General features: G+C 39.0%; 1 protein-coding gene across 5 annotated transcripts in view; it reads right to left on the reverse strand.

Moving 5' to 3' along the window:
* SH3KBP1 (SH3 domain containing kinase binding protein 1) overlaps positions 1 to 26,045 on the reverse strand; it is a 334,352-nt gene that overhangs the window by 136,362 nt on the left and 171,945 nt on the right. For 3 of the 5 annotated variants that reach the window (XM_081277303.1, XM_081277300.1, XM_081277302.1), the window contains 2 exons: positions 18,736 to 18,865; positions 5,298 to 5,503 (listed from right to left, as the gene is read on the reverse strand). In XM_081277303.1, coding sequence (XP_081133429.1) covers positions 5,298 to 5,503; positions 18,736 to 18,865 — 336 coding nt within the window. Of the gene's footprint in view, positions 1 to 5,297; positions 5,504 to 9,697; positions 9,773 to 18,735; positions 18,866 to 26,045 lie in introns of all 5 variants that reach the window. The other 2 variants (XM_081277301.1, XM_081277299.1) reach the window with 1 other exon arrangement.

The raw sequence follows: 26,045 nt of genomic DNA on the forward strand, positions 1-26,045 counted from the left end.
TCTAATGTTGAAATTGGGTAGGTAAGTCTAATTCTGGGAATCAACTGGAAGGCCCATTTAACCCTCGCAGCAGACTGTGCCTTTCAAATTTGCCATAAATTAAGTGGCTATGTATGTCTGGGTCTGTTTCTGGACTCTATTCTCTTCTATTGCTCTATTTACCTTTGCACCCACCCATTCTACACTGCCTCCATCTTTGTTCTTCAAGATCATGTATGCTATTCTTGGTCCCTTACATTTTCATTTAAATTTTAGAATCAGCTTGTCAGTCCCCACCACCACCACCAAAAAGCCTCTTGATATTCTGAATGGGATTGCACCGAACCTATACATACTTTTAGTGAGAACCGACACCATTCCAAACCATGAACATGGTACATCCTACACACCTTTCTGTACATGTTATATTGCAACACTGTTACTGATGAAGGCAAATTTGAAAGGTAAAGATTACTCTGCAGCATAGAAGGAATCATCTTTTCAATAACCAGTGCTGAGTTAACTGGATCTCTCTACTGAAAATTTTAGCAAATATTGTATATAAATTTGTCACCTGTTTTTTGAATTTTATTCACCATGACTTCTGTAATCCACTCCTTACATGGTAGCTGGAATTCTTTCTCTAAACAACCTATCTGGTTATGTTATTTTCATGCTTAAAACATTTACTGGTTCTCTATTGCCCCCAAGATCAAGTCCAAATCTCCTAACAAGTCTCATAAGGTTCTTCATGATTTGGGCCCTGCTTCTGCCCCCATTCTCATATTTCCCCACTTTCTGCTGGAGCCTTTACACACTATCTGTGCTCTCTTTCCCTCTTTGAGGCATTATATATGCTGCTTTCCCTTGCTAACTCTGTTCTTTTTGCTTGATGAATGCCTAGTAGACCCATAATTCTCAGTCTAAAATCACTTCTTGTATGAAGTAGGTATATATACACATAAACACATGCTCTCCAGTCTTCCTAATGACTTCCTGCCATGTTTGAGAGCTCCTACAAGATACTACACTGTGTTCTCAGCCTGATTATGACCATATTATTATTGCTTGTATTTCCTGTGACTCCATGAGGACAGTGATATGTCCCTGAGAATAGTGATATGTCTTTATCATTGTATCCCCAGTGCTGTGCAAACAGTGAACACTTGACAAATACTAGTTGGAATGAGTTACATGTATAGCTTACAAAGTATTTTCAGCTAACATGCCTTTTTTTGAAGTTCTATGAGGTACAATACATAAAAAGATTATTCCCGTTTTATAGATGTTCCAACTAAAGTCAACTTTGACAAGGTCAGTCTGCTAGGACAATGGAACCATGCCCCTCTAAACTTCTGATATTTAACCTGGTTCATCTTTTACTACACAATGTTTTCATTATTTTGATGCAGCACACACTTGTATTTATTCTTAGTTTAAATGGTAGATTTTTCTATGAGTTATTTTTTCTTGAACCTTTAATCCAGGGAAAATTCCAATACACACAATAATAGAGCAGAGTATAGCAAATTCTCATATATGCATCACTCACTTTCAATAGTTATCAACTCATGACCAATATAATTTCTTCTATGCCCTACCAACTCGTCCATCTTCCAGTCTACTGGAAGCAAATCCCAGACATTATATCATTTCATCTGTAAATATTTCACTTAAGTGGTGCATTACACAAATCATTCACAGGCATATCCATTTGGGAGTATTAAAAAGGTTCATAAATGGAGTCCTTCCTTATAATTTAATAAGAGAAGAATACCTACATTATTTCTTTATTCATAGTCAGCAGGGGGATGCTAAACAATCTCTCTCCTGGCATATAATCTAATCACTATCTCTGGGTGATATGGATTAAAACATAATCAAAATAAGCACAAAATTACTGATGCAGAAAAGTGGATGTCAATACTTTGCAAACTTGAATGGAAAGTACAATTTAATGCCTGCAGACAATAATAATAATCAACTTCTCTTTTTCCCTCATCCAAGTTATCAAACCAGTCATGTCAGAAGGTCAACTATCCCAGCCTAAGCAGGAGGCATGCTTGGGTCTAACCTTTCAAATGCTTTCGTACAAGATCCAATTTGTGCTTCTGCCAAATCAAAAGAGCAGCTCCATTCTCAAAGGGAACTTTCTTCCTTAAACATAAATCCTGGACACAATACCATCTCAGAAGTGATGAGAACCAGGCTGTACACTAATAAAACAATATCACACTCATCAGCTCTTGTGCCAGGTTGTATAATGACATAATGGATCCATAAATCTATGCAACTACCCATGGTACCAATCACAGGAAGCACAGATAGTTTCAAATCTTCTTAGATGTTATAAAAATTGTCCACAGCCATTAGAGCAGGCTGGGAAATTTATGCTTTCCCCAGAGGCTTCACACTGAGAAGTGGGTTAAGGGAGTTTCCAGCATATGGTTTCATCCTGCAAACAAATCAGGAAACAAGACACACGCACACATGCACACATAGGAGACACACATGCATATATATTACATAACCCTGATGGAATTAATATTTTTCATTGATATTGCTATTAATAATAATGCTTCATACCATCAATACTAATGCAATAAATCTATTTCACAAAGATGCATTGACCATACAATTACTTTAACTTGAACTATGCAGCTATTCCAGTATTCCACCCAGTCACCCCTTTCTATAGATGTCTGTAATCTCTAAAGTTCTATTATACAGCTTTTAATATTATTCATTTGACAAATACTTATTGAGCACCTACTATGTGCTGTGCACTGTTCTAAGCACATAGTGTATATTAGTGAGGAGAAGGAAGAAGCTTTATTAGGAAGTAGTGAAGGTAATGAGACATGGGTGGGTGGATTCTGGACATACTGTGGAAGCAGAACTGATAGAATTTCCTAATGAATCAGTCAAGGTCAACCCCAGGGTTTTTGCTCTGAGTGACAAGAGGGAGTTGGTGCAGCCTAAAACTAAGATATATGTGGGTAGAGGAGAGAGATGATGTGGAATTTGGGTTTGGATAAACTGATATGAATTTAAGATCTCCAAGCAGAAATACTGAAGTAGGAAGTTAAACCTATATCTGGAATAGCCAGGTACGGTGGCATGCACAAGTAGTCCTAGTACTCAGAACTAAGGCAGGAAGATCACTTGAACCCAGGAGTTTAAGGTCAGCCTGGGCAACATAATGAGACTATCTCAAAAATAAATAAATAAACTTGGGAATTAGTATTTTTCGTTGATATTGCTATTAATAATAACCCAATATTATTGGCAGTTAAATCAAATATTAGCAATAATAATAGTCACATATGCGCACACATGCACACACACACACACACACACACACACACACACAATGTCTTCCTACACACAGAATAAAAAAAGACCAAAAATATAAACCAAATGAAGGGAATGAACTATTTGTTGATTGAGTCAATGGTCAAGTTTACTTCAAACACTTGAATAAAATGGAGAAAAACTCCATCCATTGTTCCTTTCCAAGATGGTGACTTGGTCTTTTGTAAATACTTATAGGAATCTGAATGTGATCATGTGAAACAGAAGTGAGTTCACAAGCTCACTAACTGGATACTAACTAGATAGTTCTCAGATCTTGAGAAACATCATATATTGAATATTGAAAGAAATAATGCTAGCTCCAAGCAACTTCAGCAAAGGAAGAAATGGTCTCTAATTTCAAGGTTTCTTCCCTTTCTCCCTTATTCATCTCTAAAGGGATTAAGTATCCCAAAAGCTCCCTTTTCAGAATCTGTTTCTAATGCATGATGACATGGGGCAAGGTTGCTGGGGCCATGGGGTGGAAGTTCTACAACTGCAGAAAATGATGCAACCCTTAAAATTTCATCTCACTGAAAAATGAAAACATTTAAAAGCCACTGATAAACCTGCATTAGAGATGTGACGAATTCTCCATCTTCCAAACCTGCTGGCACAAATGTCAAAGCAAAAATTTCAGCACTAAATCAAATTAACAAACATTCTTTAAGCACAGCACGAGTGTAGCTTATTATAATTTGGAAAATTCCACAGTATTTATTAACTCCTAAGCAAGGCTATGATGCTTAGAAGTGTACCACAGTAGACGTCATCAGCAGCCACAAGTGTGATGGCTCTGGGTGTGTTACTATGGCAACCATGTACTCAGCAGCAACACACAGTCTCTGTCTTGCCAACCCAGAAGTAGAGACAGAAGAAAACAGCCAGCTCCCTGATGGGAACAACCCAGGGAGTCAATGCAGGCCATTTCCACCATTCACACATGCAGGAGACTTCTTTTCAGCAGTCTGAAATCATCTTCAACTTACTCTTACAGAAAAAAAATATACAATCCCTTTTCTCTATTGCAAAACCACAGTCAATACACCAAAGCACAAAACACTAGAGAAGTGTACAAGAAAAGGAGAGAAATTTCTCGGTATGTGAAAGGTGTTAAAGGCATGTGTCAAGTCCAGGTATGAGGAGCTTTTCAAGAAAGGAGATGGAGAAGTGTGAGGCCATCTCAAAAGTCATCCTGAGAAACATTCCCTAGAGAGGTGCTATACTTTGGTTCTCAAATATCCTCCAAAGACCCATGTATTAAAGGATTGATCCCCAGGGTGATGCTATTGAGAGGTCATGGAACCTTTGAGAGCTGGAGTGTTATGGCAGATCCTTAGGATATTGGGGGCATACCTCTGAAGGAGATTGTGGGACTCCAGCACTTTCCTCTCTTTGTTCCCTGGCTCATGAAGTGAGTGGTTTTGCCCTGTCACGTGTTCCTGCCATGATGTGCTGCCTCACCACAGGCCCAAAATAATGGGTTGACCAATCAGACTAGAACCTCTAAAACTGTGAGCCAAAATAATCTTTTTATCTTTTTTTAATATAGTTTCTTTAGTTGTAGATGGACACAATACTTTCACTGATTTATTTTTATGTGACGCTGAGGATCAAACCCAGTGCCTCACACATGCTAGGCAAGTGCTACACCACTGAGTCACAACCCCAGCCCCAATTTTTTACCTTTATTTGTTAACTATCTCAGGTATTTCATTATAGTGGCAAAGCAGACTAACACAAGAGAGCCAGAAAAAAGGAAACAGAAAACTAGAGTATGAGTCTTTTAAAGGAATCTATTCCCACATAGAGGAAGAGCTAAAAAGCAGGGTGGGCAAATAACCAGTACATGAGGACAGTGAAACCCTAAAAGAGGCATTAGAAGTCTCCAACACCAAACCCCACAAAATGCACTTTTGGATATGCCACATTATACTGAAATAAAATAAAATGGTCAAACATACCTTTTCTACTGGCAGAAAGTCGTTTTCTACTTCAATTGACCTTGGTCTTAGTTTGATTGGCTTGTCTTTGAAAATATCTCCAAAGCCCACTCCCTTAACTTTCTTGGGCTGGATGGCCGCAGTTGCCATTGTCCCGTTGGCACCTTCAGACTTGGTACTGCTGGAGTCACCCCCATCACTCTCGGAGCCTGTGGTTTCCCTTAAGCCTGTCAAGAGTGGGGATGGGGAGAGAAAGAACTCAGAAATCATCCAGAGCCTGAAGAGTTTCACAACCATCCAGGAGGCAACTCTACAAGTGTTACTGGGTAGAAGATAACTTGCACTGGGCTTTTGAAGTCAGTGTGTTGAATATGCTGTTTAGTTAGCTGAGTTTTGTTTCATTTCCCAACCCTTGGCCTTTTTGTGGGGAGTGGCGGGTACAGGGGATTGAACCCAGAGATGCTTAACCACTGAGCCACATCCCCAGCCCTTTTTTAATTTGAAACGGTGTCTCGCTGAGTTCTTAGGGCCTCACCAAGACGCTGAGGCTGGCTTTGAACTTGCAGTCCTCCTGCCTCAACCTCTAGAGCCACTGGGATTATAGGTGTGTACCACCACACCTGGCCCCCCAGCCTTTTTTGAAAACAGTGAATCAAAATAACTTCTCAGAAAACCTAATTTCCAGGAGACCTCTTTGAACAAATGACATTTCACCCCTCTTCAGCTGGAGCCTGGTTGTGATTCAAACTTGGCTATAGCCTGTGTAATAACAACTCTCCCAGCCCCCTTCCTCACCTCCCCACCCAGTCAGTACCACATACTGTACCTCCAACTCTGAGTCAAGTCAATTAGCAATTAGCAATGAAAGTAACGTTTCCTAAAGGGAAACTGTAAAGCTTAAAGCGATTTAAACACATTAGCAATTAAAGAAACCACACAAAATTATGACTGCCAAAGAATTAAATCTCTTTGGATGGTTTCACAAGGAATAAACACATGCAGACGTGTTTCTCTAGGAAAGCACTGAACCAAACTTGACATTAAGATGGCTTCACTAGAAAGACGATGGTGTTTGTTAAAGAGGAAAAGAAAGCTGCCCTTCCAGAGGCCAGAATCCCCCAAGTCTATGGCTCTCCTTCCCTCCTTTAACACCATTCTCTTCCCACAGCTGAATCCCTTTCCAAAGAACACTGGGGACATGACACTCTTCCTTTGACCTCCTGTGGCATGTGCTGGGAGGCATACACCAGGTATCAGCAAGACATTATGGACACTTACCTCCCCAGATTCTTTTTTCCCCCGGCTTCCTCACAATCATGTTCCTAAAAGGAAGAGCCTATCTGGATCTAGTTAAGTTTCTGGGTATACATTCTTCTTTGGATAATCAGTACATCAATTTTGCCATCAAAGGGCAGGATTCAGAGGAAATTTTATGGAATACTAAATTTTATCATTAAACTGTCTCTCAAAGCTTCTAGATGTGTAGCATAGCTCCTGACCATTTATTACATATCTCCTGATCATAACGATGCTCTTAGGATGAAAGTATGTCATCAAATTTTGTTCTCTATAGGCCGATCCTGCATTGTCTTCCTACAGTTCAGGTGGCCCCCTAGTCCATAAAAACGATACACCAAATAATTGCTCACATTTTATGGTATTTTTATATAAGATGCTGAAGTCATTCAAATGAGGACATCTCAGTGCAGGAAGAAACTATTAAATGAAAACCCGAAATATATAGAAAGGTCATTAGAAATTGCTAACAAGTTTCAAAATCAAATCCTTAAACAATGGTTTTCTTTGTTGTTACTGCTATTTTTCATAAAACTGAATTCGTAAGCCAGAGGGTGGGGGAGGAAGAAGGTCCCTGGTGCAGATTTTAATTAACTAAAAGAACAGCATTTGTGAGCAAGAACAGAGCACAAAACAATGAGGAGCGGCCCACAACAAGGGGGTCAGCTGCAACTCAGGAATACATTTGAGTGTGCAAACATGGAAAAACCCCCTGGGTTAGTTATCCATTCATGTGTTTATCTGCTCATTGTTTTTGGAAATATTCCTGCTGGAGATATAATTTCAAAGTCTAAATATTGTGTCATTTTCCTTTTAACATGTTCTCATTTTGCCGTATGGATTCTTTCTATGTGATAAACGGCTTGTATATTCTTTTATGGTTTGGAAAGAACCATTTGAAGGTGAAATAAAAATAATGATTAGTGGAAAGAAACCATCACCACCCTCCTCTCTCCCACCACCACCATCACCACCAGAAGGCAGCAGGGCAGATGGATTAGGGCAAGCCTGTTTTAGTTCTTCGGAGAGGGTATTCAAAGGGATCTTCTAGTATTACCCATAAACTAGAACCATAACATTTTTAACCATAGCCATCCTAATTTCACCAAGTTTCCAGTTTTAGGGATTTTCTGCCTTTGGGCTCATCTTAATAACTTTATATTAATCTCTGTGAGATAGATTCTATATTACACAGGGAGAGATTACACGGTCATTCAACCACACAAGCATGACTTGAGAAGGAAACACACGGCAGATTTTTCTTTCAGAAACTCTGGCAGCCTGTTTCTGTCGTCTTTTTTTTTTTTTTTTAAAGCAGCAGTGGGGATTGAACCCAGGGGCACTCAACCACTGAGTTACACGCCCCCCTCCCAGCCATTTTTATTTTTATTTTTTGGTAGTGGGGATTAAACTCAGGGGCACTTAACCATTGAGCCACATCCCCAGCCCTATTTTGTATTTTATTTAGAGACAGGGTCTCACTGAGTTGCTAAGTGCCTCGATAAATTGCTGAGGCTGGCTTGGAACTCACGACTCTCCTGTCTCAGCTTCCCAAGCCACTGGGATTACAGGTGTGCACCACCCACCGGGTCCCTTTTTTTATTTTGTATTTTGAGACAGGGACTCACTCAGGGGCTGAGGCTGTGATCCTTCCTGCCTCAGACTCCTGAGTAGCTGGGATTACTGGCATGGACCACCGCACCTGGTTGGTTCTGTCATTTTTAAGTATGTAAATTAAATAGCTGAATATATGCATTAGTAAAATAACTCAATATCCAGATCCTTCCCTTTGGAAGAGAAGAAAGATAACTCCACTTTCACATTAATTTGGTGCTGCATCTTTTAGCTACTGCAGTCCTTCATGCACATTAGCCCATAAAACGTCCCCATGTCATTCTCAGAATGCCAGATGACACTCTTGGGCAGTGCAATCCAAAGAATTTACTATGGACTTGGCCCAGTTCATGAAGGACTCATTACTAGGACATCATGAGATAAGTGCAAAAAGTATGTAAGTTTGAAAATAACTATAGCATTTTAGCGGTATGCACTGGTGTGACTTCCAACCATATGGCCAGTTGATGTGTCCACGTGAATGGGGCACAGGCCAATCCAGGTGCTATTAAACTCTTTTGGTGAGGCACAGGCAGCACACTGCATGTGGAGCAGTCATGTGCAGTAGGACCATGCATCTGTCCACAGTGGAAGAAAAATAAGCTTCACTCAAATAGTTTGAGAAGCATGGTTCTAGCATTCACGTCTGAACCTTTTCTTTTCTTACATCCATATACATATGCCTATATGCATACGTATAAACATGCACTAAGGTGGATGCCCTTCCTTCAGGTAACAAAAGAACAAAGTCTCTTCTAAATTGCTCCTGTCGGTCCTGTACTTTGTATAATGTACTCTTCTGGCACTAATCAGAGCCATTCTTATTTATTTTAAATTTAACACACACATATATAGTGTTTACTATGTAGCAGGAACTATTCTAAGGGCATCATGAGATGAGTTCATTCATCTCTTTCCCCTCAACTTTTGGCAGCCTTATTTCACAACACAAAAGGCTACATATTGGTCCTGCCAAAAAGAAATCTGCCATGTGGTGATTAGCTGGATGAGCAAAGCAAAACACCATTTCTGGCATGGACTTTCATGCCAAAATCTTATTTCTTTGAACCAAGCAATAACAAAATGGTTTAGCAGTTTCCAATAACCCACTGAGAAAAAGCAATGAATGTGAGAGGTTGACGTCTCTCCCAAAAGCCATCTTCTAGTATCCCGGAAGCCCAAAGACACTGGTACAAATACATGTGCCATGACGAATGCTTCTTTCCCCTTCTCTGCACACATGGTTCATGCATGAAAGTCACATACATGATAGAGGCAGAAAGCAAACAAGAAAGCGCCAGGGGCTGATGGTTGGAATGCTCTTGTAGCGCACACCAAGGAGATGACACTTATCGTAGGCAAATAAGCCCATATCCTTGGATCAGAAATTCACACAGACACTTGGCATAAGAGCATAAGCATGAGCAGCTCAGGAAAGGGCAGCTGCATCAAAAAACACAAGTACCCAGATCTTATCTTTACAATTGCCTCCTGCTGTTAAGGTCACTCACTGTAATAGCGTCTGTGGCCCTCCGACTTTCCAGGTGCAGCTCGATACAGAATTGTCCCTTCAAAGGTAGTCTTTCCTGACAGTGAATGAGAGAAGAGAAGGGGAGAGAAAAACAAGAGAGGGGGGAAGGGGAAGCAAATGATGGCAAAAGAAGGAAGAGGAAGAGTCTTTAACTGAACTTGCCTTCAATGAATCTGCTGTAAGAGCTTCATCCACAAAATTAATTAGAGACCATTAGGCAGAATTTAAGGTTACAGAATGAGCCCAAAGTCCCCATGCAACCATGATAGCAATGAGCACCCAGATTTGGGGTTTGCCTATGCAAGTTACCAGCATATAGATTATGCTCAGTTAAACCTGGAAGCCATCTCAAGATTGTAATTTAAGAATAGGAAAACCTCAATTAACCAGAAGGAATACAATTCACAGATTCCTTGAATGACTTAATTGTGTAGCACCATCTTCGCTTTGCAGAGTATAAGCCAGATCTAGGCCCCATTTTTCTTTATTTTCTACCTCTACAGCCCCATCTGATAAAAACAGAATATTTAAGCCCCAAGATTCTAAATGAGACCCAGAATTCTCTTCAAAAAGTCTGCTGGGCTGGGGGTGTAGCTCAGTAGTATTGTACTTGCCTAGTGTGTATGAAGCCTTGCATTTGATCCCCAGCACCACATACATACATACATACATACATAAGAGAATTGTCATCTTCAATGCCTTTAAGCAAGAAAATGTATCAATATACTGGGGAGGGGGGTTCACCAATGAGGTTTGAAGCCAATAGTGGCATTCATCTCAGTGTAAAGGGGTTTCTGTTTAGCATCAAGGACACTAGAAAATCCTGTTTCTCGAAACATCTTAATTGAGGTTTTGCCATATCGGTCATCATGAAACTGTATTTAAGCATGAGGACATAGGACTCACCCAGTGTCAAGTGTCAATTTTTTGTTACAAGTAGAGGTTATCAATATCATAAGCCTGGACATATGATTTAAGCCCAAATATCTTTGGAACCAATAGTAAATACAGATAATACACACATATTGTCCCACTTTGAGTGTTCTCCCACCCATCCACCCAACCACAAATACATATACACACACATAAACATAGGCCCTACAGAGTACCACAAACAGGTAAAAATGATTTGCTACAAAAAAACACATCAATTAATAAAGGCATTACTCTAAGAAATAAGTTCTATAATGGCTTTTGTATTAAATACTCAAACTGGAGGCTAGTCACATCATATAGCTTTATAGTTAGGTGGGAGGGATGAAAAAGGTAGGAGATATGTACAGAGTGGGAAGAGAACAACCTGTCTCACTTTGTATAAACATTACATATAGAAATGAGAAACCCAGTAGGAACCATAGTGTCAGCTCCAAGGCCTTGTCACTCCTAATACATGAAGGGATTTGTGAATAATCAAAATAACAACTTAGATAGAATCAGGTATTTCTAATTTCCATGACATATAGACTGGTAGTATACCCTCACTTTGAAATCTGCCCCTTTTGCCAGGTGTGCTGCATCTAATTAAAGCAAATACTTAGGCAATCCAATCACTGACTATGTAAGAATAATCTAGAGAAGCAACAAACTGTTTCAAATGTTCTTGTGAGACTTACAGCTCTTGAGGACATTGATGACAAAAACAGAGAAAGTTTAAAATGGCTAGTTTTCATTTGAACAAATTTTTATTCAACTTCAGTGATTAAGTCATTACTACTCCTGAGACACAACCACTGTTTTGCAAGCCAGGCCCTCCAAAACCAAATAGCATTCGTCCTGTCCATGTTAGAAAACAAGTATAAGGGTGGGGGTGGGGTGGGGGGTGGATCACTGTTTTGATAAGGTTCCCCCAAGTACAATAGAATTTCCATGTGCTCTTACACTAAACAAGATCTGGGAGTCACTGAGACAGACCATGGCTTTGATGTCTCTAAATCTGGTCAAGTTTGTCTGCAAACTCTCCCTGTTTACTGGCAACGAGGCTGTCTGGGAGGCAGACTAGGCTGGGGGCTGGGTGAGGACACACAAGCATTCTATTTGAAAAGCAAAAGAAATGAGTAAATGGAAAGATCATGAACATGAGTGATGTTTACCTTATTGGGGGAAATACTGTCAGTATTAAATATGAGTATTTGCAGAGAGCAAACACTATAGAAGGGAAGAATTTTAAGATTCAAACACAAAATCATATGCTTATGCTAACTTTGCCTGAAACTTGGTTTTATGAATTTGCTAACTGCTCTTCATTGCTAATAGAACATTCATCAAACACAAAATAAATACCATCGAACACTACAAAGAAAAAGAGTGATGCCCCAGAATATAATTTCTCAGCCTGGCTTTTGTTTTCATAGATGAGGGGCACTGAACAATTGAGTTTTTATACCTGATGAAACACAATATTTTTGTATCATGGGAGTAGTTTGCCACATATTTTTAAAAGTCAGTTTCATCTTCGTCTTAGCTTGATGCGTCACTAAATAAACATGATCTAAACTTTTTAAAACAAGGAATTAGGAAAATAAGAAATTCAATTCAAACTAAAAACCCATGGTTATTAATGGTTATAGAAAGAAAATGCAAACTTTCTCAAGATTATAATAAATAACTGAAAATGTTCCTGTAGCTACAGGATTTAAAAACAATAAAGGAATATTTTTAGTTTTATAACGATTTGAAATTAATTAATGTTGGGCTGGGGATGTGGCTCAAGCGGTAGCGCGCTCGCCTGGCATGCGTGCGGCCTGGGTTTGATCCTCAGCACCACATACAAAGATGTTGTGTCTGCTGAAAACTAAAAAATAAATATTAAAGTTCTCTCTCTCTCTCTCTCTCTCTCTCTCTCTCTCTCTTAAAAAAAAGTTGATTAATGTTTTTAAAATGTTTAAAATTAGGCTGGGGTTGTGGTTCAGTGGTAGAGCACTTGCCTAGCATGTGTGAGGCACTGGGTTCAATTCTCAGCACCACATATAAATACATTAAATAAAGGTCCATCAAAAAGTAAAAAAAAAAAATTACGTGTTTAAAATTGAAGATACATCTATATCTTTTTAAAAAAATATTTATTTAGTTAGTTTTTAGGTAGACACAGTATCTTTATTTCACATTTATGTGGTACTGAGAATCGAACCCAGTGCCCCATGCACACTAGGCGAGCGTGCTAGCACACTAGGCGAGCGTGCTACCACTTGAGCCACATCCCCAGCCCACATTTATATCTTAAATGTGAGGCAAGCTATGAATGAAAATGAAGTTGGACAACAGTGAAATCTGAATTTCTTTGCCACCATGTTCAAGTAACTCTTATAAAAGTCAGGATATTTTGTGATTATAAATATTTGGTGATCAGTTCTACTTAATATTAGTATGTGCACAATTAAGAATAAAGCCACAATTAAATAGTCATAATCTGGGCTTGGGTTGTGGCTCAGTGGTGGAGCACTTGCCTAGCATGTGTGAGGCACTGAGTTCGATTCTTAGCACCACATATAAATAAATGAATAAAATAAAGGTCCATCAACAACTAAAAAAAAATATATATATAAAACTTTTTTTAAAAAGTTACTACCATTATATTAAAAAATAGTCATTATCTGTGATCATAATAGAAAAATAAGATCAACTTGAGTTAGGTTTGAAATTTGTCAGATTCTGGCCTCTGTATTCACAAGTCAGGCCACACTCAGGACTTAATTAAACTGGGCAATAGTGCTGTCATCTGATACAAAGCTAAATGATCTCTGAATTCCTTTCTGCCCCTAAAATCCTAAGATTCTGTCTGTATTACTGATGCAACCACTTGTATGTATTTACTTTTTATTATTATTATTATTATTATTATTATTATTATTGTGTTGGGAGATTGAACCCAGGGCTTCACATGTGCTAGACAAGAGCTCTACCACTGAGCTACAGTTCTAACCCTGGATGTTTCAATTTTTACAACATAATTTACTGAATACCGTGTGGGGGGGGGGGAGAAAAAGAGGGAGGGAGGGAGGTAAAGGAATATGGATCTGGGATGTGGAAGTCTACAATGGAGAAATCTATAAATTCAAACAATCTGTGATATATCAACTAATCACAATGTATGTACCTTACTTGGATCTAGATGCACACTAGCAAATTGCATAAAAAATAAGAAGACTATTAGGGGAAAGTGAATACTTACCATATTTTTAATTATTTTAAGGAATTGCTGCAATTTGGGGTGAATGTGTTAATAGCATTTTTTTGGAGGGGGAAAAGGGATTGAACTCAGGGCACTCGACCACTGAGTCACATCCCCCGCCCTATTTTGTATTTTATTTAGAGACAGGGTCTCACTGAATTGCTTAGTGCCTTGCTTTTGCTAAGGCTGGCTTTGAACTCGAGATCTTCCTGCCTCCACCTCCCAAGCCACTGGGATTACAGCTCTGTGCCACAGTGCCTAGCCAATAATAGCATTTTTAAGACATCCTATTATTGACAAATACTGAAATAATTATGGTTGAAATTATAAAATATGTGGGATTTGCTTCAAGATTACATGGGAGAGACTGTGTAGGACTTTAAAATTTTGGTCATGGATTGGTAATTGTTGAAGCTCTGTGATAGGTACAAAGGAATTCATTACACTAGTCTTATTTTTGAATATGTTAGACATTTCCTATAATTAAAGGTTCATAAAAATCTTTTTGAAAAACTACCTTTAAGGTTTCATAAATTCTGTGAATTGGAAAGATATTTTCAAATTTAAATATACAGCAATAGTTTCTGCTACTATGTAACTATGTATCTTCTTCTCTGAGACATAATGTTTAAACCAAAATATCAACCAATATAATTGTTACAGTTTTTTCCTTGTTGTTCAGGATAATCTAGTCTAAGAAGTTTAGGGATTTCATAACCAATCACCATATGTAAAATTAAATCAGAGTAAGAAAAAAAAGCAAGTTCTAACAAATTTTACCTGTCATTCAGAGATAAAAAATGCCTTTTAGGGTAATAAATTCATCAGGCATGTATTAAACACTTTCCATATGACAAGCAGTCATGGTACACATCTTTAATTAATATAGTGCTAATGTTACTTCTATCACATTCATCCACTAATATACAAAATTTAATTAGTACCTCAAGTATGTTCTTGAAGTAGAAATGTGAAGTACACAACAATGAAATAAGCATGCACATATATGTACACATACAGAAGCAGGTGTGTGTGTGTGTGTGTGTGTGTGTGTGTGAGAGGGGGGGGGCGGGAGAGAGAGAGAAACAAAGAGATATACAAAGATTGATTGAGCTGGGGTTGTGGCTCAGAGGTACAAGCACTTGCCTAGCATGTGTGAGGCACTGGGTTTCATCCTCAGCACCACATAAATATAAAAATAAAGATATTGTGTCCACCTATAGCTAAAATATAAATATAAAAAAAGACTGATTGTACTCAAGTTTCTCTTCATACCAGGATATAGATTTTTATTTATCTTTAAAAAACTCACCCTAATGCCTGACAGCATTTAAATTAAAAGGAGGTTTAAATGACATCCCTGTGATCTCTAAAAACTACCAACATGGTACAAACATTGGAGTTTAACTTACCCCAGAGTCACATGTTAATTAGGCAATCTCTGTGGGAAAACTAACTGCTGTTTATAAAGAGTATTAAGTGGGATGGTCTAACAAAGACTTTGATTAAGTACATTTAAGTTCATACCAGAGAAAAAGCTAGATGTCTTGTGTATGCCCTATGTTTTGTATTTTTCAGCTTTAGGACAAAAGTGAATATGAATTTGTGATGACAATAAGAGATGTTACAACTGGGTGGAGTGTACATGGGATCTTGGTGTACAGTTTTGTGTTTATTTTCACAACTTTCTGTGAATCTATAATTATTTCAAAACAAAAAGTTTTTTTTCCTTCTCTAAACAGTAAAGTCCATTGAAACCACTAACACCATTTTATGGAGATAAGACTAAGCACAGTGAATTTCTCCTTTATGTATGTCTATCAATCATCAAAACAATAAATAAAATAGAAGGAAGACCAGTAGAATAGAGGAAGGGGAAGAGAAGGAAGAGAGGGAAACAGGAGGAACTGGGAACTGTAACGGAGCAAATTATATTTCATGCATGTATGATTATGTCAAAATTTACCCCAATATTATGTGAAACTATGATACACAAATAAAGACATGTTTAAAAAGAATAAGTAGATTCATTCTAAAACCAAAGGTTCTGCTTAAACAAATCCTACCAGTATATATAATTTCTGCAAATGATCTGATTATATAAATTTTCATATGATGACATGCTAAAGCAAATCCAGAGTGTAAATGGCTATTGAAAATATTGTCAGAACACTGATAGATACTACTTCTTGATTTCAGAGGACTCTTACATTTAGCATGCTACAGGGACATTATTTTCACACCTGTTCTTCAATGAAGAGCTCTCTGGGACCAACCCACTTGCCACATTGCCACGGGACTGGCTCTCTGCCTTTGTACCCACTCTTCCTCTGATGCCAGAACTCAGGATTCTTTTCTGAATAACTGGGGATCTGTGGGCCCCTTTCTTCAGGGTAAGCTTACTGAGGGTAGGGTCTCTGCTCTGTATCGTCAGTGTCTCACACAATGTCATAGTAACAACAGGGCTCAACAAAGGTTGAATGAACAAGGAACAGAAGGAGGAGAAAAAGGATGGATGAATGAACACAAACAGGTGGAGAGATAGGCCCTCTTTTCCTTAACTGTACATGCAGGAAGATTACCAAAGCCATTTGCTTTTATCAGAAGAATGCATCCTTGTTAGGAGTCCATGCCTCTCCAGGGACCTCAAAATCCCTTCAACGATGGGCAGATTCCATGGATTGAACATGGCTATTGAAATTTTGGGGTTCTCCTGGTCCTAAAATAGAGGGCTAGTAATTGAATGAGTGCTGGGGGGCACAGGTGAAAGAAGGACAGTTGAGCCTCTTAATTCTGTGCCAGGAATTCCAGTACCATACCTTTGAGGTGAGAGTTTGGGCAGGGTCAGTTGTCCAAATTATTGATTTAGAAATGTGTGGGAGACTGTTTGTTTCAATAGCTCCAAAACTACAAGCTCTGAGAGCATAGTTAAAATAACATAAAGCTCTCCCAAAGAGAATTCTAATACCTCCCCTAAATCTCTGTATCAGTACAGGAATCCCCAAATCATTTCCAAGTGCAGACATGATGCTTCAGTGACTCCAGCATCAATGAGTAACCAAAAAAGCTTTAAACTGCTAAACACTAACTGGTTATGCCCCAACCAATTATCTTGATTAACAATGAGAGCTACCATTTATTAGAGGCCTTCCATAGGTAAGGTGGCTGATATACTTTATTGCTATTGGAACTCAATATTTCATTTCCCCATGACCTGATTTGGTCCCCCCTCTAAAAAAAGCACATTTAACCCACAATGTCCCTGAAAGTATTGTTATTATAGGACCTAATTACTATGTATGATACTATTCCAGTGTACAAAAAACAACACTGGGGCAGTTAGAATTCTTATGTGGATTTGAAGTACAATAGCAACTCTTATAGTCAAGCATTAGCAGGGCCATGTTAGTGGAAAATCCCTCTGCCCTAAGCCAGAAAAGGCATCAGGAGCTCCAGGATACATTTGCTCCAAAATCCTTTCCCAGTCCTTCCTTTTATAGACTCCAGGAATGGAGTCCAGCGAAGGAAGGTCCCAGGCTTTAGCAGTGGAGGAAGAGGTACTGCTGAAGCTACTGAGACAACCATCCAGTATAGCTGTATCTATATATGTCAGGCTGTGTGATCCGGAGCTTCTGAGACACGAAGCAAAAGAGGTCACCTGAGCACTTCTCTGGAAATAGCTTTACTTCCAAATCAGGCATCTGTCTAATCATACCCCTGGTTAAATAAAAGAGACATCAAGCCAACATAAGAACACCACTAAAAAGTCAGATTTTTCCAGATGGAAAAGGAAGACATTGAAGAATTATTTTGGCAAGACTGAGCTGCCCTCCTCTTATTGAGAAGTCAGCAACCCTAGGTAGTGTCGCCACTACTAAGACACAGTCAAGCCTCCTACAACATTCATGCCCATGACCTTGGCTCAACACGGCACAAGATAAACACAGACGCCCACGTGGGAAGTTGGGTTAGCGACTGGGAGAACAAAGCTTCCCGGTCCTGACCTTTTGCTCCATGAGCTGGAAAGGGCAGCAGAGAAACTGGAGGGAGACCTTCAGGCCCTGGAGAAAGAAAGACCTGAAGTTCGTTCTCACCATTGCAGAAGGAAACGCATGCTTGCTCAAGGTGGGGCCTAGACTCAGTTGTTTTGTCAGACCTTTTTTTTTTTTTTTTTTTTTTTTTGGTACTGGGGATTGAACCCAGAGGTGCTTTACCACTGAGCTACGTCCCCAGCCCTTTTTTTATCTTAAGACAGAGGCCCATTAAGTTGCTGAGAGCCTCACTAAGTTTCTGAGGCTGACCTCAAACTTGTAATCCTCCTGCCTCAGCCTCTGGGATTACAGGTGTGCACTATGAGCCCAGCATGTCTTCTCATACTTTTAAGGAAATTAGCATGCACTTCTCTTGTGCACAGTACTTCTTGCCATCAATTATATACATATATATATATATATACACACACACACACACACACACTTTTTTTTTCTCATTTTTCTCCATGTTCCACAAGGGACACTGAGAAATTCAACAATTTCATTGGGTTCATTTAAAACATAATTATGAACTTATGGTAAAAACATCTCATAGCTGTATGAGCCCCCCGTGAGGCAGAACCATCATGGTATGAGGGCTGACAGTCATCTATCCAGAGATGTATGGAATGTATGGCTGCAAGTCAGACCTCTTCAGTGATAAACTTACTAAACCACAGTGGGTTAAGGTAGTACAATCAACAAAATACCCATGAGCTTTTGTCATAGCCTCTCAGCATAGGACACAGTACAGAAGGGAAGCTGGAATAGAGTTTAATGGTCTCCCTCATTTCCTGTTTGTGGCGTAGACTTGCTTACTTGACTTGGACATCTGCTCATCCTGGGAAATGCCGAGTTCATCTGATTCCCCTGACAGCTCCTTGATGAAGTTGGAAGGAAACATTCCAGTCTTCCCATTGAGAACACCTTCCCACCATCCTTCCTCCACCTGTATAGATGCAAAGAGAAGAACAGAGATGCAGGTTAGACATGGAGGTTTAATCTCCCATCTGTCTGGTATGGAGTGGAGCCCACATAGGGACAAAAAGAGGATCCAAAACTTAAAAATTACCAGGGAACCAGAAAGTAAGCCACAGGGTCTTGAGATTCAGACTATGGAAGGGTGGAGGGTTAATCTGTGATCCACAAATATAAGTGGACAACAATGAACACTGAACACACATTTCATTTTCTTTAACCTCTATGTGAAATTTGGCATTTGCTTTGTTTATGAATATAGGTGACATAATAGAAGGACCTGTCACCAAACAAATCATAGATATTTTCCTATCATATCACACATGTGTGGGGATCTTGAAATACCACTTGTACTCACTGTTACTTTGAAATGGTGGTATAAGTTATTCTACCTGGTAGGATACCCTTGTTATTTAATATATTAATAGGAATAAACATAGATTACTTTATCAAAATTTGCTTTTAAAATAATTTGATAGCTACCTTAATACAAATAGTTCCCTTTAGAACCCTATGTGTTTTCTTTTTTAAAAAAATTTTTTTGTTCTAATTAGTTATACATGACAGTAGAATGCATTTTGACACATCATATATAAATGGAGTATAACTTCTCATTTTTCTAGTTGTACATGATGTAGAGTTACACCGGTTGTGTAATCATATATACACACAGGGTAATAATGTCCAATTCATTCTACTATCATTCCTACCCCCATACCCCTCCCCTCCCTTCACCCCCCTCTATCTAATCCAAAGTACCTCTGTTCTTCCATAGCCCCCTCCCCTATTGTGAATTAGCATCCACATATCAGAGAGAACATTTGGCCTTTGGTTCTTTGGGATTGGCTTATTTCACATAGCATGATATTCTCCAGTGGAACACTATATGTGTTTCATTTTATGCATTTAAAATCATTATTTAAAAACTGAGAATAGTTGTTCCAGATTACCAAAACCAAGTAAACAACCTAACAAGAACAGTCTAAGAATTCATTCAGAAGGTAGAAAGATTTCCAATAAGTTTCTAGATGACCCTAGAATGAACTGGAAGGGGATGAAGGGAGGTATGGACAGTAGTGAGAATGCAGTCATCTGGGCAGGGAGTGAAGGCTAGATCAGGGGAGCAGTAAGAATGGACAAGCAGATTTGGATTTGAGGAAATGAGGTATGAGCTGGCCTTGAGTGATCAATTAGCTGGTACACATGAGAGAGGGTTAAAAAAAAAAAGATGTCATGTCAAAATTTTGTGCTGGAAGCTGGGCATGATATGGTGCACACCTGTAATCCCAGCAGCTCGGGAAGCTGAGACAGGAGAATGCAAGTTCAAACCCAGCCTCAGCAATGGCAAGGTGCTAAGCAACTCAGTGAGACCCTGTCTCTAAATAAAATACAAAATAGGGCTGGGGATGTGGCTCAGTGGCCAAGTGTCCCTGGGTTCAATCCCTGGTAACCCTGCCCCCCCCCCCAAAAAAAAAATTGTGCTGGAACCACTAACAGAACAGCAGAAGTCAGAATAGTGAGCTGGCTTCTTGGAGGAAAATAAGTTCATTTTGAGAACAAGCAAGTATTAAATTACCAATATGATGCAGAATAACAAAAAGAAACCTAGAATCTTTGATTTTTTTTACTATGTGCATGCACTACCAGCCCAAATCAATAAATACAATTTAAGAGCTAAAATAATTCAAATAACAAAAAAAGAAAATTAGAGTCAAAAGCCAAGTTCAAATCCTATCCTGAAACTTGTGTGACTTTATTCCATTTTTTCCTACCAAAATGAACCCCACTTTTATAATCTGTATAATAGGGATAATTAGCACATGTCACAGTTATTCATATTAAGGAAGGATCTTGATCCATATTAGAGGTTTATGCATAATGGTTCTACTCTATGAGTTGGGGATACAGAACTATACAGGATGTGTTTATTTTTCCTGGAAAGGGTGAGAATCTACCAAAACAAAGTGTGACTAACAAACTAGCAATATAAGGAAAATAAAATGAGAAAATACTATGACAACACAAATTCAACTTATATATACAAAGTCAAGTTTAGTGAGACCTGAGATGCTAAAGGAAGGCTTTGAGAAAAGAAAAGTCACAATTAAGAAAGGAAAAACAATAGCTAAAATTAGGAGAGAGGGCATACAAGACATTTCAGAAAGGGGGAAGCCGATAAAGCCTGTGAAATGGAGATAACCAGAACAATTTGTTTAGAACATTAGTTAGAGAACTCCTGGGATACAGACTTGTAGAGCAGAGATTACATTTGCGTGACCACAAATTCTTCAGGAAAGAAAGCAGACGATAGCATCCATGCAAAACTGTCCCAGTGACTATTCAATACCAACTCATGGCATTAACAGCATTTCCACTGAAATCATTCCATGTTTCTATGCCAACTCGACTGATATGTATTATTTTTTTCAAGGAGCTTTTTATAGGATTAAGATGGTTAGGAAGATTCACTATGAGCCTGCATATCAATATTCACAGGATTTGTAGCATGGGGTCCTTTGTGCTATTCCTGAATAAGGAACCATAAAATTACCTTCTTCCTCCCAGGAATCACAGGGTAGGAGGGGAAAACCAAGGGCATGAACCACAAATGAGCGATCTGTGGCATAGTCCCTGACTGTGCAGGGCAGCTGGGCTAATTCCATGCCACTCAGTTTGATGATGTATGAAATGTTCCTGTTCCTGGTAATAAGCAGCTCCAGTCGGAGATCCCCGAGGGAAGTGCTCCTGATGTGTAGGATCAGCAGGCTGCCTGCTGGGAAAACAGGGGTTATCTTCACCTCACCATACCCCTAGATGCCTATATCGCTGTCACAGCACAGTCTGAGAGGAGTGGCCTATGGGAAAAAGGCAGAGGTCTATCATTAGCCATGCAGTGGGTGGAGGGGCAGACAATCAAATCACTGCTCATCGCCTGAGGGATACACTTCCCATCACAGGCGCCACGGGCACAAGGCTATTTCTTTGTGAGCAGAGCCTTGGGGAGGGGGTGGCCTCGGGACCAATGACAGCTGTTCTGTACTATTTCTTCCTTCATACTGCTGCTTTGGACTTGAGATGAGTCTGGAGATATGAGAAAAAATGATCCTCACTCTTACACTATCCATTTTTGGAGATATTCTAGTTCAACTTCCTGCATAAAGACAAGGATACTGAAGCCCAGAGTGATGACATTCCTTTACTTATTCATCCCAAGAGTAAAGCACAATGCATTACACTGAATGAATGAATGAATGAATGAATGAATGAGAAATCACTAGGATTTCATTTGTGTGACCACAAATTCTCCATGGGGGCTTATCAAGTCCTGATCCTCCATAAAAGGTTTTTTCCTTCCACTGAGGAACAAAAGGGACCAAGAGACCCTACTCTATTGGTCACTGTTCTTAACTAGGTCCTGTCATGTCTTGTTCTGTGCGGCCTTCTCTGTGCCGCCATTCCACTGATAGTTAATGAATGAATACTTAATCTATCTTGCACTGGCCCAGGATCTCCACAGATTCACTGGTGAATGAAACAGTCAAAGACCCCATCCTGAGAACATCTGCAACAAAAGAAAGAAACAGGCAGAGCCTGTACACCTCCTGCTCAGAAATCAAGCTGGCTGGGCTGGGGCTGTAGCTAAGTGGTAGAGTGTCCGCCTCACATGTGTGAGGCACTGGGTTCGATCCTCAGCACCACATAAAAATAAATAAAGGTATTGTATTCAACTATAAAAAAAAAAAGAAAGAAATCAAGCTGGCTTTTGCTGATGTTTCTGCACTTAAAGAAAGATATGCATCCCTTTATAATAACGTCACCAAGGGCTTAAATTTCTCTCCAAAGCAAAGTAATAAAAGGTAGCAAATGCCTACATTCTTCCCATCCCCACTCATAAATAGTCTTCTGAAGGCCTTAGCTCTAGGCTGAGCACAAACCCCACCTGTGTCTCTCTATGATCAACCTGACCAGCTCTGGGGCCCATGGCTATGCCCCAAGAACAAACTCTGCCTTTGGTTCAGCATTGGGAGCAGGGCAGCTTGCTCCTGGTGAGTTAAATAAAGGCCAGGTAAAAGCACTTACACCATTTATATTCCAGTGCCCTGTAATTTTCAGGTCTCTATGATCAACAGCATCTAAATGGGTTCAAGGCTCAAGGAAGTGGTTTCTAGATCATACTCCTGTTAGAAGCTGAGAAAACAACTGGGTGAATTTCAACACCTTGCACCACCCAATTATGTAAACATAATCCACATTTGTAAGGCAGGAAAGAGGATGACTGGAATAAAAAAGATGATGCACTTTCCCATGGGTACTTATTTGGAACAGCTCAAATTTACTATCCTTGAAGATTTTTACCTGTTAACTGCACTGAGAAAGGAACAGTGGGTTTATCAAGTCTAAAGTCTACCTGAGGGTACAAGTAGCCAGACAGAAAAATCCATGTAAGGACTGCTATAGCTTTTTTCATTCAATGACTACTTTGTTTTCCAAACCCTAGTCAACACAAACTGGAAGGGTGGGTTTGGAGGAAGCAATTGGGAGAGATGGACACAGAGGCCAGTGAAGTCAGATTCGTTGTTCCAAGAGTGGTTTTTACCATTCTTTCCATAAAGGAAAATCAACATAAACTTCAAGGGAAGATCCATACCTAAACATTAATAAAATCTTCCTCAAAAATATTTCAGATATAATTAAATAAGGATTTCATTGTAGTTATTTCTCCTACCCGTGAAAGGGAAGTAAAAGTATTTTGAACATTTTTAACACCAGAAAAATATTAAGATCATTTTTAGAAGTTTTTATAATTGAGGTATAATTTATATCAATGTACAGATGTTAACAGTACAGTTGGTCAGTCTTGACAAATGCTCACTGTATTCTACACCTCTATCAACAAACATGCCATTTTCATCCTCTGGAAAATTTCCTTGGGCCCCTTCCCAGTCAATCCACCTCAAAGCAGTCATTAATCTCATTTCAATCACCTTTGATTGGTTTTGCCTTTTCTAGAACTTCATATAAATGTGCAAAGACATAGTTTACCTTTTGAACACTGCTGAAAAAAATTATTTCTGGAAAGCATCCTTTTTCTATCTGTGGAACTAATAGAAAAATATTTTTAAGGGGGCTACTTCCTGAAGACATAAATGCCTATATTATTTTCCATTTTAGTTGCTTTAAATAACTGTTCGTTTTAGTACATGGAAAGCTTGTTGTGCCAAAAATAAACAAAAAATTATCTAAATGCCTGGACCAATATTTTTCCCCAATTCATGCAAAGTTCACCTCTTGTTGGCCAGAACATTCCATAGACATGGGAGTTGACTTTTTCCCCTTCCCTCATTCTTCCAAGAACAAGTTTATTTCACATGAAAGAGAAATCTATAGTTGAAAAGGAAATTATTTAAGAAAACATATAATTTCTATTTAAACTTAAGCAAATTCTGCCTAATAAGACAGAGCCACATCCATACTTCGATCATCAGAGTAGAAAGAGTTTCTGTTAAAGCTTCTGGGAGACATTCCTCGGCAGTTCTTGACAGTTCTGTTCTTCCCAATAGTCACAGGCTGGTCTACAGGTCCCCAAATTCCTAATAGACTCTAAGCTAAGGTCTTACCATCATTCCAATTTGAAAATATGAAGAAAGAGGAAATTGAGTGAGCAAGATGACTTTTCTTTTTTTTTTTTTTTTAAAGACCTTTTTTTTTTTGAGAGAGAGAATTTTAATATTTATCTTTTAGTTTTCGGCGGACACAACATCTTTGTTTGTATGTGGTGCTGAGGATCGAACCTGGGCTGCACGCATGCCAGGCAAGCACACTACCGCCCGAGCCACATCCCCAGCCCAAGATGACTTTTCTAATGAGTCAAGAGTCTCAAGTTTTGTCCTGTCACTATTCCCAGGTGCGAATATTGCCTATGGGGATGTGTTAACCTTAGAAAAATCCCTAGGGAAGGAACCTTTAAATGGATGGATGTTCCTTTGAAAGTTCAGTGTAGGCAGCAATGTATCTTTTAACCCAACTCCATTTTTATTGCATCTACCACACCTGCTGCACTCTACTTGTTCCAAACCTTCACAGGTTACCCCCTACCTACTTCAGAGAAAGGCTATACTATACTAACACTCTGTCCTCTCTCCAGACTAGCCCAGCACCTGGCACAATACAACCAGTGCCTGAAGAATTAGTCCAAATATTGCTCACCTTTCATGTGTCCAGTTGGAATTTCATCTATTCTAGGAAGCACCTTCTTCACCTTCAATGAGACTCCCATCTTTCAATTTCCTGCTCACTCATCAATAACATTATTTGCCACTCTGGTAATAACGTGGGGTTTTAGTTACTTTCTTAACTATATACGTCTTACCCTCCATGACTAGACTGAGCCTGTTTTAAAGCAAATTCCATTCAATAAATCTCTGAATCATCATAAACGTGATTTCTTTAAAAATGTAAGCACTGAGGGGCTGGGGTTGTGGCTCAGTGGTAGAGTGCTTGCCTAGTATGTGTGAGGCACTGGGTTTGATCCCTGGCACCACATTAAAAATAAACAAATAAAATAAAGGTATTGTGTCCATCTACAACTAAAATTTTTTTTAAATGTAAACACTGAAATATTTGATAAATCTCATAGCTATGCAAATCTGTTATTTAATAAATACATTTGAACTTGCAAATATGTTATTTTTATGGGTTGTGGCCTGTTTTGTATGCTGATGATTCAAATCTAATCACTTTCTCTTCTAAACATGGCTTCCTTCTCCTTAATATTAAAATTTACCATCTCTGCACATTGGGAACTCAGAAGTGTTCACTCCTAAATTATTTGGGGAATAAAATGAGAAAAGCTTGAGCTCTCTAGATGATCACATTCTAATAAATAGATTTTATACTAATATTATCCTTTTTTTGAAAAAGGATAGGAGTTCTAGAGCAAGTCAGTGTCTTAATGGGTAAGAATGGATGTATGTTCGGATCACAATTAACCAATTAGTTTTTTAATTGCCTGATTTCTCGTATCCAAAAATGAAATGAGGATGAACTGCACATCCACAGTCACAAAGATTATCTGAGTTATAGTTTCAAAGCATTTCAAGGGCCTTCTTAACCCCAGCTGAACAAACCAAGTCTCCTTCCCTGGAAGCAAA

The sequence above is a fragment of the Spermophilus citellus genome, assembly GCF_964194105.1.
Source record: "Spermophilus citellus genome assembly, chromosome: X".
NCBI classification, from domain to species: Eukaryota; Metazoa; Chordata; class Mammalia; order Rodentia; family Sciuridae; genus Spermophilus; species Spermophilus citellus.